This window comes from Vipera ursinii, assembly GCF_947247035.1.
Source record: "Vipera ursinii genome assembly, chromosome: 10".
Classification (NCBI taxonomy): Eukaryota; Metazoa; Chordata; class Lepidosauria; order Squamata; family Viperidae; genus Vipera; species Vipera ursinii.
In genome coordinates this window covers 20,382,874-20,395,613 of record NC_139520.1, presented here as the reverse complement: position 1 = coordinate 20,395,613, position 12,740 = coordinate 20,382,874, and the positions used below count along the sequence as shown (strand labels likewise).

Here is a 12,740-nt window from a genome sequence, read left to right as displayed (position 1 = left end):
TGGACCAAAGGCAGATAGTTGCGGGTGCTTTTGCTCAGGGCTGCTGAGCGAGATCCTTTGATGTGAGTCCAGTGATTTACTGTAATTCAGTGCTTTTCAATTTTAAGATGTGTGGACTTCAACTCCCGGAATTCTGGGAGTTGAAATTACTCCATGCCAGCTAGGAAATTCTGGGAACTGAAATCCGTATACCTTGAAGTGGCCAAATTTGAAAAGCAGTTTCAGTTGCTCGCACACTTAATGAATTTGTGCCGCATGGGTTTTATTTAAGTGAAGCAGTTTTGGGCTGCCACACGGGGAAGTAGGCAACCCTGAACTTTGTGCATTTGATCCAACAGGTGCCATGAAATCGCAGGGTGCAATACTTTTTTTCTTCTTTTTCCCGAGATGGAGTTTGGCTTTGATCATAGCCCCAGAATTCCCACCGTTTTTTTCAACTATTCCAACATTCTCAGGGAGAGGGGCGGTTAAGAAATATGAAATATAAATAAATACACCGGACACATCTGCAAGGGAAGACGGCTTTACGAGATAAAAATTGCAGTTCATCCCGTCCCTAGCTTTGCCCCCAGTATTTGGAAGGGCAACTCCCATCATCCGCGGCTACGACTACTGCGCCTGTATTCCTGCGAGGCGCCTTTAAATCTGGGCAGCGGTGGGCGGGGCCTACAGCAACTTGCCACTCTCAGTATGGCGGCAGAGCCGCCGATGAGGCCCCTCCCACCATGGCCCGCCGGTGACGTCACCCATCTTTGACAGCTTCCAGCCCCCTTCTCTCTTTTCATTGGCCGCCGGGAGACAGACCCTCCCCGGAGGCGCCCAATCCGCTTCGCCGTCCGCCCGACTTTTCAAGGAGGGTGGCGGGAGGCTTCCCCCCCTCCCGCCGCCGCTAATCCGTCCAGTATTTCTCCCTCCCGCCGCGTCCGAGAAGCGGACTTCGAAGCCGGGAGGGCAGCGGGAGGGAAGGCCGGGGCGTGTGGGGGCGTAGCATGCGCCCCTGGAGCCGTTGCCGGGCGACCCCGCAACAGCTCTTCCGCCTCCTCGCGCGCGGCCCTCCTCCTTCCGGCCGGCCGCGGCCTAGCGCCGTCGCCATGGCAACCGAGGCCTACCCGGGCCTGGACGAGGCGCTCCGGCGGGCCGTCCCGCCGCTGCCGCCCTACGAGACCCGCGAGAAGGCGGCGGCGCCGGCCGGAGCGGCGCTGGAGCAGCGAAGCGCCGAGTTCATGCGCTTCTACCGGTCGCTGGGCGGCGGCGGCGGGGCGCGGGCCGAGCTGCTGCGGCGCCTGGCCGACGACTTCGGCGTGGAGCACGGGCGGGTGGCGGAGGGCAGCGCGCGGGTGCTGCGGCTGCAGGAAGGCGAGCCCGGCGCGCTGCTGCAGGCCGAGGACCGGCTGCGCCACTCGCTGACCCCGCGCTACCGGGGCCTCTTCCAGCACCTGGCGCGGCAGGAGGGCGGGCTGCGCTTCCTGGTGGAGCTGCGCGGGGACCTGCTGGAGGCGCTGGCCGCGCGGGAGGCCCCCGGCCCGCAGGCCCGGGTGAGAGCCGGAGTGGAGTCAGGCAGAGGGTCAACGGTGGGTGGGTGGGTGGGGGCTGCCTGGGGCCTGGTAGAACAGAGCGCAGCGGAATAGGGAGTAGAAATAGAAATGGATAGAATGCAGGATAGGATAGGATAGGATAGGATAGGACAGCGTTTTCCAACCTTAGGAACTTGAAGATGCGTGGACTTCAACTCCCAGAATTCCCCAGCCAGCTATGCTGGCTGGGGAATTCTGGGAGTTGAAGTCCACGCATCTTCAAGTTCCTAAGGTTGGAAAACGCTGGGATAGGATAGGATAGGATAGGATAGGATAGTTTATTGGCCAAGTATAATGGGACACAACCCAAGGGATTGTTCTTTCAGTAGTGACGGGTAGATGTTCAACAGGAAGGGATTACTCCAGCTGGGAAGCTGTGCAGACATGCAACCGGTGGCATTCTGGTAATTGGTGCCAGGTAGCAGTTCAATAGGAGAGGCTGTGCCAGCAATGGTGCCAGGCAGGGCTTTTTTTTTGTCATAAAATGCCCAGAACGGAGTTCTGGCACCTTTTTTGGATGGAACCTTGTAGGGTAGGCAAGGCGGGTTGTATGACGTGTGTGAGTTCTGGCACCTTTTTTTTTTTTTTACAAAAAAAGCACTGGTGCCAGGTATATGTTCAACAGGAGGGGCTGCACTGGCAATGATGCCATGTAGAAGTTCAGCAGGAGGGGCTGTTCTGCCGTTGGTGCCAGGTAGAGATTCAGTAGGAAAGTGCTATTCCGGTGATGATGCCATGCAGAGGCTCAACTAGTGGGCCTGCATTGGAAGTGGTGCCAGGTAGAGATTCAACAGGAAAGTGCTGTTCTTGCAGCAATGTCAGTCTGATCTAGTGCTTAAGGCTTCTTCCTTCTGGGAGCATGCCTGCTTATCTACCCTGGTTCTTTCATTTTATTCCCCCACAGCAGCCCTGTGAGATAGGCCACTGTCATCCAGATGTGCTCCAGGGGTCTGTGATTTGTTGTTAAATCCTTCTTACCCAAGCCCTCAACCATGCTTTGCAAAGGCAAAGCAGAAAATGACCTTGCCTGTCTTAAAGCACTTACGCTGCCTTGTCCACAAATTTTATGAAATCCCTAATGAAATACCACGTGCATCCAATTGATTATTCAGACTACCCCAAGTTCTGTTTTAAGGGAGCAAAAGCTGGTTTGTAATAATTCAACTAACTGGAGCCTTACTGTAGTCTGGGCCTGCCCAACCTTCAAATGGAGGTTTGGGATGTGTATAGTGAAATAGAACTTAGGTGATATTTGGTAGCAGGATGGATTGCAATTTCTAAAGATTTCTTTTTCACAAGAGGGCAAATGTTTCAAAACTGTAGCTGTTTTATATTTAGTCTTGGTTTGTTTGGGAATGAGGTACAGGATGGTTCAGCTTGTAACTGGAGAAAAAGTATGTGTGGCAGTCTGAACTGTTTGATACTCTTGAAAAAGGCAGAACTAGAGCAAAGTTCATGCGTTTGTGCCAAATTTCTGTGTGATAGAACAGCACATGTTGTTGATGTGGGAGACAGGGCATAGCAGTGCTAAGAATAAAATTCGGCCTTGGCAAGAAACATTTGTGTTTCAGCCAGGAAAAGTTGTTTTTTTAAAAAAAACACAAAAGAAAATCTGCATAATTATGCAAGCTGTGTCCTTCAAATGTTTTGTTTTTGTTTTTCTTCTTCAATGGGGTTTGTGGTCAAAGTTATTCAGTTGTAGAGTTGAGAGGCTGGGTGACTCCATAAGACTCTTGTGTGGCTTATCAGGTTAATGAGAAAAATCCTAATAATAAAATAGTGCGTGCACATCCAGAAGACGCGTACTTGGCATTTAGTCGAACAAAATCATTTTTGCTCTGTACGCCATGTAGAATAGTTGGCCCTTATAGTTTGAGAACAGTTTTATAGTTTTAATCTAACTCAGAGGATGATCAGATCTCTATTTTGTTTTGTTTTGTTTTGTTCTGTTTGTGGTTTGTTTCTTGTGTTATCCTTTGTGACTGTGTCCTAGAGATGAACCCTGGGGTTTTCTTTACGGCTAGAGAAATTTCTTGCAAGGATCTGATAGTGTAATATTTCAGTTTAGTTGAGTATTTGAGTGGAATTGACACCTACCAACTTACTTGTACTTTCATAACTTTAATTCAGCTTTTTTTCTTTCTTAAAACTGCCCTTTTGCATCACCTCACAGCAGTCCAATCAATAATGGTCCCAGAAGCAGAGAGCATTAAACATGGTGTTTTTTTTCTGTCACTTGTATAATCTTTCCAAAAGGCAAATTTTGTATAAGCTACTTAGCCCTGTGTTATCAGTGAAGGCAGCTTTGTATATCTCTGAAACGTCCATCATCTAAATATATATTTTTTTATTTGGTGTAATCTAAATAAGATCCTGTGGTTTGCCTAGAGATAAGGCAAGCTGCAGGATATTCCAGAAAAGAAGAACAATTAATTTTTTGCTGAAATTGTTTTGAGGTATCTTTCTGAGCATCATCTCAGACTACTCAGGTAGGTCATGAGTGTGCTGCTGGCAGGGCGCCTGACAAGATCACTGCAAAGTTGTAATCCTTGTCCCACATTCGAGGTTCTTGAGCAATCCTGTGAGTTGCTTTGGCAATGCATCTGGGCATAGAATAAGCCCCCTCCCCTCTCTCTCTCTCTCTCACCCCCCCCCCCCACACACACACCTTGTATAATTTCATTCTCCTCGTTCACAATGGCCACCCTTCTAACCAGTGTGTAGCTGAATACAGGTAGCTCTTGACTCACGACCGCAAATGGGACCGGAATTTCCATTGCTAAGCAAGGCAGATGATTAAGTGCGGTGCACCCAATTTTGTGATCCTTTTTCCCCCCCCTCCATGCTCATTAAACAAATCACTACAGCTGTTCAGTGACTCACATAGTCGTTAAGCGAACCAAACTTTCCCTGTTGACTTTGCTAGTCAGAAGCTGACTTGAAAGGTTGCAGATGGTGACCATGTAACCCTCATAGGTTGCAACTGCATGCCTCTTCCCAAGTGCCCCAATTTTGATCCTATGGCCCTGGGGATGCTGCAGCGGTCGTAAGTGTGAAGACCCCTTGCAAGCCCCTTTTTTTTAGTGCCATTTGAATGGCCGTGAAACGATTCGTATGTTGTGGTCATAAACAAGATTGGTTTGGTCATCAGGGGATTAGAACTGTTGAGAAATGGCTAAACCGTATATGATTTGCAGCTTTCTTCGTTGCAAGATGAAGAGGTTGAGGTCATCAAAGCTGGTTTGCTTGTTTTTAGCTCTGAGCGTAGCAGGTTCATACTCTGGGAGCGAGCACATCCCTCAAGTAGGAAGGTGTCAGCTTGGAAGGTTAGCATTTTAAGGTTAAATAGCCAGTGGGATCAAGAGCAGCGGTGCAGGAAAATGACTTTGCTCCTTTGAGGCTAGTTGCTAAGAAACAGTAAATGTCTTCCTGCTGAATTTGTGGCGGATGATAGATACTTGTGGCCTAGGTCCAGGTGTTTCTGTTTAGGCATGTCCACCGGCAGAGTTCAGCGATGGAATATCTGCTAAAAAAGTGTTGTTTTTTTAAAAAGAAGACAGAAAGTGCATCTGGGCATCGTGGAGGAAAATCTTATTTTTAATGTGTCAAGGAGACCTTGCTTTTCTTTCTAGGCCTGATGTCCCCCTAAGGCTAAGCCCTTTTAAAAATCTCATTGCCTATAAAGCTGTTAAGTGTCTATGGGGTTAAAGTGGTCATAAAATGTGGACAGTACAAGAATACGCTGGTCTCAGGCCCTCACGTTTAACCAAGCAGCTAGGCCTTTGTGAGGCAAGTTTTTGGAAATTCTAGGGCAGGGGTCCCCAGTCTTGGCTACTTTATGACTTGTGGACTTCAACTCCCAGAATTCTTCAGCCAGCCATTTTTTTGTTTCCAGTAAACCTATTAAAAGCGGGGTGGGGGGGTGGGGGTTGACTTGAGTTACTTTTCTTTAATGGGACATTTGTCAATCTAATGTGAAATTGCTGTTTTGTAAAACAGCAGCAGCAAGTCATTTTATCTTTGCTTGCTTAAACTAAGATGAATGGAAGATGAATGCAAAAACTGTTTTATTCCATTCCACTTCCAACCAATTTGCAAACATTTAGTTCAGCCTCATGGTTTTAGGAATTAATAACTATAACACCTCTGCTAGCAATATGGCCGTGGAATAAGGAAGTGTAACTTGTAAAATCTTAGCAACAAGGACTCTTTAATTATTCTTTGTTCATCAGTTGGCTTAGGCTGTTCAGATTAGATCTTATGTTTGTGTCTCCCACATCTGTGCATATATACACTAGTAATTTAAAATATGTGTATATATATATATACATATACATGAATTATTTTTAAACTAATGCATATGACAAGGCAATGTTAGAGAATGAAACTGTGGCATTCTTTTAAAATTTAGCAGCTGCAGCAAAAATGCTTCTGAGGTCCTTTATATTCTAGAGATCTGGTGCTATTATGAAGTAAAAGGTGTAGATTGGATTGTCTGCAAGCCTCGCCCAACAACTTTTAGATTGAGTTGAGCTTGATATTGTGTGGGGAGACCTCTCAGATATCCAAGACCAGACCTCCTCTGCTGCTGAAGCCTTAATAACTTCTCTGTTTGTAGGAAATGAACGGAGTACTAAAGAACATGTTGTCTGAATGGTTTTCCACTGGGTTCTTAAACTTGGAACGGGTTACATGGCAGTCGCCCTGTGAGATTCTTCAGAAGATTAGCGAGTAAGTGCAAAGATTGCTGAGCTGTGTGGCATTTCCCCAAGTTAAAACAATCTAGTGCCACCTGGCACATGCACATCATCAAGGTTTGGTTGACCTCAGTTTAAAAGAGCAGCAAAACCTGCAACCTTCTGTCCTTTTCTATTTTTTTAGTAGCGAAGCCGTGCACCCTGTTCGAAATTGGATGGATATGAAGCGCCGTGTTGGGTCCTACAGAAGGTGTTACTATTTTGCCCACTGTGCAATCCCTGGAGAACCCCTGGTCGTTTTGCACGTTGCACTTACGAACGAAATATCCAGCACTATCCAGGTACCGTTCTTTAGCTTCACTTGGGAGTAAAGCAACTCACGAGAGAGAAAGAGCAAGTGCTCCGTTGACAATCGGAGCCTAGCTGAGTGTGCAAGCAAATCTTTCCCTCTGCTGGGAGTGTTGGGCTGTGGGATGTGAGTCTGCTTGAATTCGAACCCAGGTGGCCGTTGTTCAATTATCTTAATCTTTCTCTAGGCCATAGTAAAAGAGCCTCCCTCGCAAGAAGCAGAAGATTTGGACAGAATCACCACTGCAATTTTCTACTCAATCAGCTTGACCCAACAGGGCCTGCAGGGCGTGGAGCTTGGGACGTACCTCATCAAGCGGGTTGTAAAAGAACTGCAAGTAGGTGCAAAAAAAGGATGTTGCCCTGGAATTTAATTTAATTCCCCTTCCCCTCCCTCCCTCCCTCCCTCCCTCCCTCCCTCCCTCACTTCCTTCCTTCCTTCCTTCCCCCTCCCTCCCTTTGCTTTTTGCATTTTAAATGCAACACAAAAGAATGCAGTTTCCTTAAACCAGTAGTGGGCAATTAATTTTTCCACTGGGACCATTGTGGAGGGTCGAACCAATAGGACCAACATATTATTGTGAAGGTACATAGGCACACAGGCATGCCACAGATATACATAAATTGGAAAAAAAAGTCGCCTTCAGAATACAAGCAATACACCTACTTACATTTGATTTTTAATTTCCAGTGATCTCACGTGGGCCGAACAGGGACAGCCAAAGGTCAGATGTGGCCTAGTGAAATGCCCATGTCTGCCTTAAACCAAGTCAGACAACTGAGTCCTCTAGCTCAGTGGGAGGGTAGAACTTAGGTCTCAATCTTCCAGTCCTGTGGAACAACAGGATAACAAGAGTTAGAAGGGACCTTGGGAGTTCTTCTAGTCTGAGGTAACTCATTAATATTATCCCACTCCTTAGCCAAAAGGAATTGGGTAACATTAAAGACTTGTATAGACAACATACCCAACTTTGGGGTGGGGTTGGGAACACCATCCCACAGCACAGGAAGTTCCTGTCCAAAAACTTAACATGTGATCCTTGCAAGTGGAAATCTTTTGGGGGTGGCTTTTGAACCGTCTATTAGGGCTTGAACGAAACCGCTCGCAAATGGTTGTGGAATATTGTGGGTTGTTTACTTAACATGGGTCCAAAGGGAGAACACATTTTGTTAAACTTTAGTTTCAAGGCAGGCGCTTTAGCATTTGCTTTATTGAAAGTGCAGCCTACTCATTTAAATACCAAACTAAATTACTTGGTACTGCTCCATTTGCTGGGGTTCATTCCCTTAGATATTAATGTATTGTAATACATTTCTCACGGTTGAATCTCAAATATCCTTTGGGGAATAAACAATGTGGGGAAAATAAGATATATCATTATTTGCTTTGTTTTCCCTCATCTATTTGATTAATTCCAAATCACTTAATTTCAAGCTTCTGTAACTTTTAATTTCCCCAGAAAAAGAACATGTTATATTATTGCTGTCACGGATATATCAGACTGCAACGAGACAAGCTCTGGGCTTTTGAACTGCAGCGATTCAGATCTTAACTCTTTTAGATTTGAGCTGTAGTTTGACCTTCAGAAACCGAATGAGGGAAACTTAAAAGGGGAATGAGAATACTTGTGAATACTGCGTCTTTAACAGGATATTGATGCCAGTCAGATTGCTGAAAGAATAGATTTGGCCGTGGCAATAATATCTTTTAATCCAGTTTTTATTTCTGTCTGGGTCTCAAATGAGCACCACTCTACAGGCAGTCCTCAGCTTACAACAGTGCATTACAAGGGCACTGAAAAAAGTGACGTATGATCCTTTTTCACCCTTACAACCATTGAAGCATCCCCACGGTCACGTGATCAAAATTCAGTTGGCAACTGACTCGTATTTATGGCGGTTGCAGTGTCCAAGAGTCACGTGACCCCCTTTTGCGAGCTTCTGACAAGCAGAGTCAATGGGGGAAGCCAGTTTCGCTTAACAGCCATGTTACCGGGTTAAAAAACTGCAGTGATTCACTTTACAGCTGTGGCGAGAAAGGTCGTAAAACAGGGTAAAACTCACGTAACAAATTCTCAGCGACAGAAATGTTGGGCTGGTCATAAGTTGAGGACCACCTGCGTCGCAAAAGCTCCTCTTAAGATCAGCAGAAGTAGAGCAGTAAATCTGATTTGTTCTGGGGCTGTTGATGAGCTTATTGCTAATCAAGACATGTTTTGTCTACCCTTTTAAAGATGCTAGTATATTTGGTCTCTGTATTTCATGAATAAAACAAATGCCCCCTCATTTGCCACCCACATTATACGTAACAGATAAGCTAAGTTCACATACACACACAGCCAGGGTTTTTTCTAAAAAAACATCATTTGTTAAACAAGCTATAATGGATTGGTTCACACACAAAAGTAAATGTAATGAGTGAATGCACATATTTTAGAAGCTAAAAACAAACACACCACATAATAGCTTAGGATAATATGCGGCCAACGTGTTGGTTTTATGCAGTACTAAATTCTTTTTCCAGCAGTTTATGGACTTCATGTTTTGTGAAGAATAGGGATTTTGGCACAATGTTCCTTTAGTCAGCCAGGCCAGTCTACTGGTGTCTGCATTTTTTTAATGTAAAATGTTCTTTTTTAGATGGCAAAAAAAAATGCAATTTAGAAGTTGAACCCCTCACATTTTAAAGATGCCTACACATTATTTTTTCAAAGCTTTCTGATTGGAAAAAGTTTGAGAAAAGGCTCATGTGGAACAAGGAAATGCATTTCTTACTGTTGGATGATCACCGTAATTAACACTGGAGGCGAAATTGCCCCGGGTTCCTCAAATACAAGGTCCATGTTAAGGTTGCAAATTTATTTCCTAAATTTTAAGAAATACAAGGGCCAAATAAAGACAACATCTGTTTCTGGAAAGATAACTGAGTATTACAGCTGTTCAGCTGCTCAGTTGTTAAATTTGAAGTGCTAGAAATGGGCGGGGGGGGGAGGTTTTTATCTGCTGAACAAATCTGTGTCTCTGCAGGTTTTCCAGGGCCCGACAAAAATTAAAAATCCTTGAAAGTACATCTAGTACCTGTGAAAAAAAAGGTTAATCAAAGCTTTAGAGATGCTTTGTAGGTAGCTTTACTGCTTCTCACATTGCGAGTATAGTATTCGGGCAGATGGTATTTTATTAGCCAGAAATGAAGAATTTTCCTAAGCTGAAATGTTTTACTTCTGCAGTAGGTGTGTCTCCCCAGGTTCTGAAATGAAGTTAGGAAATGCATGCAACAATAATCTGCTGATGAAAATAGCCTCATCTCAAACCTGTTTGTGCTTGCTGCTTTATATGTGCGGTATTGTTGTTGTGATTTTTTTATCCTCATTCAGCCTTACCCCAAATCTCTTGTTTTTTTTTTTGTGTGTGTGTGTTTTGAACACCTTGAAAATCCTCAGGTTGAATTTCCTCAGATCCAAGTCTTCTCCACCTTGTCTCCCATTCCGGGATTCACCAAGTGGCTCATTGGGCTGCTGTGCTCCCAGTCCAGTGAACTGGGCTGGGGGAAGCCTTTCACAGATCCCGAGTTGCAAGAAATTTCTGAGATCACAGGAGACCCCCCTGCTGAAAAACTGAAGCGCCTTTTCACGAACAACGGGTGGGTGAAATCAGAAAAGCTGGTTCGGGTCTTAGAGCAGCCCCTTATGAGGCTTTGCGCCTGGTATCTCTACGAAGAGAAGCACCGCGGCTACGCGCTCAACCCAGTGGCGAACTTCCACCTTCAGAACGGTGCGGTGTTATGGCGCCTGAACTGGATGGCAGACACCAGTCCCCGTGGCATGACGGCCTCCTGTGGCATGATGGTCAACTATCGCTACTTCTTGGAGGACACGATGGCCAACAGCGCCACCTATCGTGGCACTAAGCAGATCAAAGCTTCTGAGCAGGTTCTCTCTTTAGTGTCCCAGTTTCAGCAGAACAGCAAACTATGAGCGAGCAAATCCCTGTTCTGGCTAAACGGGAATCTTGACTTGGTCCTGCTTAGAAAGAGGTGGGCTGCTGATGAACCAGTGTGCTCTGTTCTGGATCTCCTCAGGATCTGTGTTTGGTTGTCTTGGGTTCTCACTGCCTTACGTCGCCAGAGAAGAAGACCACGTGGTTTCTTGTGGTGCTTCTAGTAGGCTGAATCTCAAGCTTGTTGACCTCGCCTCAGAGAAGTGGTGGCAACTTGGTGGTGGTTTCTGTGAAGTGTGTGTTATCCCTTCTTCTCACTAGATCAATAGTCCTGTTTAATCTGCATCTTTGACAGCACTATTGAGCCACTGAATGCCCTTGGACATTGGAGGGATCAATATCAGAGTTACTAAAAAAGGGACACGCAAGGAAGACATTTTCGTCCAACTGGGGAAACAAAACAGCCTGTTTTTACACTTCTTCAAAAACTGCTTTTATCCACCCTTTCTCTAAATTCTTGGGTCTGGTCCCTACTTGAGCACTGCACAAAATGACACCATGGTTGACTGCTTTGGTTGGACAAAGCATTGAAATGTTGTGTTGTCTGGCTCCAACATGAGGGCTTTACAGGCAACGTTTGCACAAAAGGAAGCATTTGCTGCTGTAAATGGTTTTACAAATGAAAACATTTCAGCCCTATGTGGTTTTTTGCAGAGGTTTTGGAAACATAATATATAACAAATGTATCAAATTAAGGAAGCAAGAAACAGGCCATTAAAACCTAAGGTTTACCATATAAACAGAACCGTTGTCTGTGATACAATTTTTCAACAGTTTTGTGCCTTAACATTTTTAGCCAATTCTCTTGGATGGATTATCACTGGATTACAGATGACCAAGCAATTTGCTGAGATTAGGCTGAAAATGAGGAGAGTTTGTTATATCTCCCCTTAATGTGTATACATCATTGTTTTAACTTAGGAAATTTAGGTTGTTTCTGAGTTATTTACTTAAATTCTGGTGGGGTCTCTCTAGTTCTTTTCAGGAATAATTGCATATTGGATTTATGAAGTTAAACTAGGAGACATTGTAACATTCATCAGCAAAGAAACATGCAGGAGACTGGCAATATCCTAATTAAAATTGCATGTTCCTACCTGTTTGGGAACCAAAAGCATAACCGAGTAGAAGCATTAAAGGGGAATTAATAAATGGGTTTTGACACTCAACTCAGGGTGGGGTCTTGAAAAAGCTGCCAAAAGATAGCACATCAACTGGTAGTTTGTCAGCACATGAAAATATTGATATTTGGCCACAAACGGAAAAATCAAAACTGGGAAAAAAACCCAGGATGACGTTCCAGAATGGGACAATTGGCAGCCGTATCTCGTTCGTAGATAAGACTGTATGAAATTGAATAACTGAAGGACTACAACGTGCAAACTTACATTTATCAGTTGGTATTAATGATAATTTATAATATTTAGCTGGCTGAGCATCTCAGCTGATGACTAAAATGGCATAATTACTTCCTAAGTGCCTTTCCCTCCCCCTCTCAGAGATTAGAAGTAATGTCTGATAAAAACTGAATAAACAGTGTCAGAATAAAACTCTTTTGAGGTTTTTTTTTATTATTTTCTCCATTACCTGCCACACACCAACATCAAAACAGTCTTCCTGGAGACAATAGACATAATTTTTCATTCTTCTCGGAAAATTAGTTCTAAGTTTATGTATTCTTGCTAAAAATATCTGGTTTCAAAAATAATTGTGTTGTGTAACAGCCGCAGCGTAAGTGGTCCCACTGAGCCTTTTGATTTGGCTTCCATCAAATCACACCATGAGCATCTTCAGTGCATTTGCTTAATGACCTCTTATGTACAGTGCGACTTTATAATGTGGCGGCTGCTGAACTGAAATCCTTGCCCTTTTCGTAAAATAAGAGTTTCTTCATTTCTGCTAGAGACCTTAAAATGGGCCAAAAGTATCTGGTGATGGGAATGTTTGATCCAAATCTAGGTTTGAAGCAGTCCGGAAGAGATTGGTAAGTGCAATCTCTTTCTTTGCGTAAAGTATGACCTTTATTGCCGTAACGAAGGCTTAGTCTGAATCTCCTTCATGTGCTCCACTATGCAGAGTGATTAAGCTACAAATAAATGAATAAAAAAATTCAAAAAGCAATACC

At 44.4% G+C, this 12,740-nt stretch overlaps 2 protein-coding genes across 2 annotated transcripts in view; both read left to right on the top strand.

Moving 5' to 3' along the window:
• Window positions 1-12,740, top strand: part of COTL1 (coactosin like F-actin binding protein 1) — a 326,745-nt gene that overhangs the window by 140,320 nt on the left and 173,685 nt on the right. The gene's annotated exons all lie outside the window — the stretch shown is intronic.
• MLYCD (malonyl-CoA decarboxylase) lies at window positions 848-11,360 on the top strand. Its single transcript, XM_083370609.1, has 5 exons — window positions 848-1,535; window positions 6,193-6,305; window positions 6,456-6,612; window positions 6,808-6,957; window positions 10,060-11,360. Exons 1-5 carry the CDS (start codon window positions 990-992, stop codon window positions 10,591-10,593), a joined length of 1,500 nt encoding a protein of 499 aa, XP_083226735.1. The 5' UTR covers window positions 848-989; the 3' UTR covers window positions 10,594-11,360.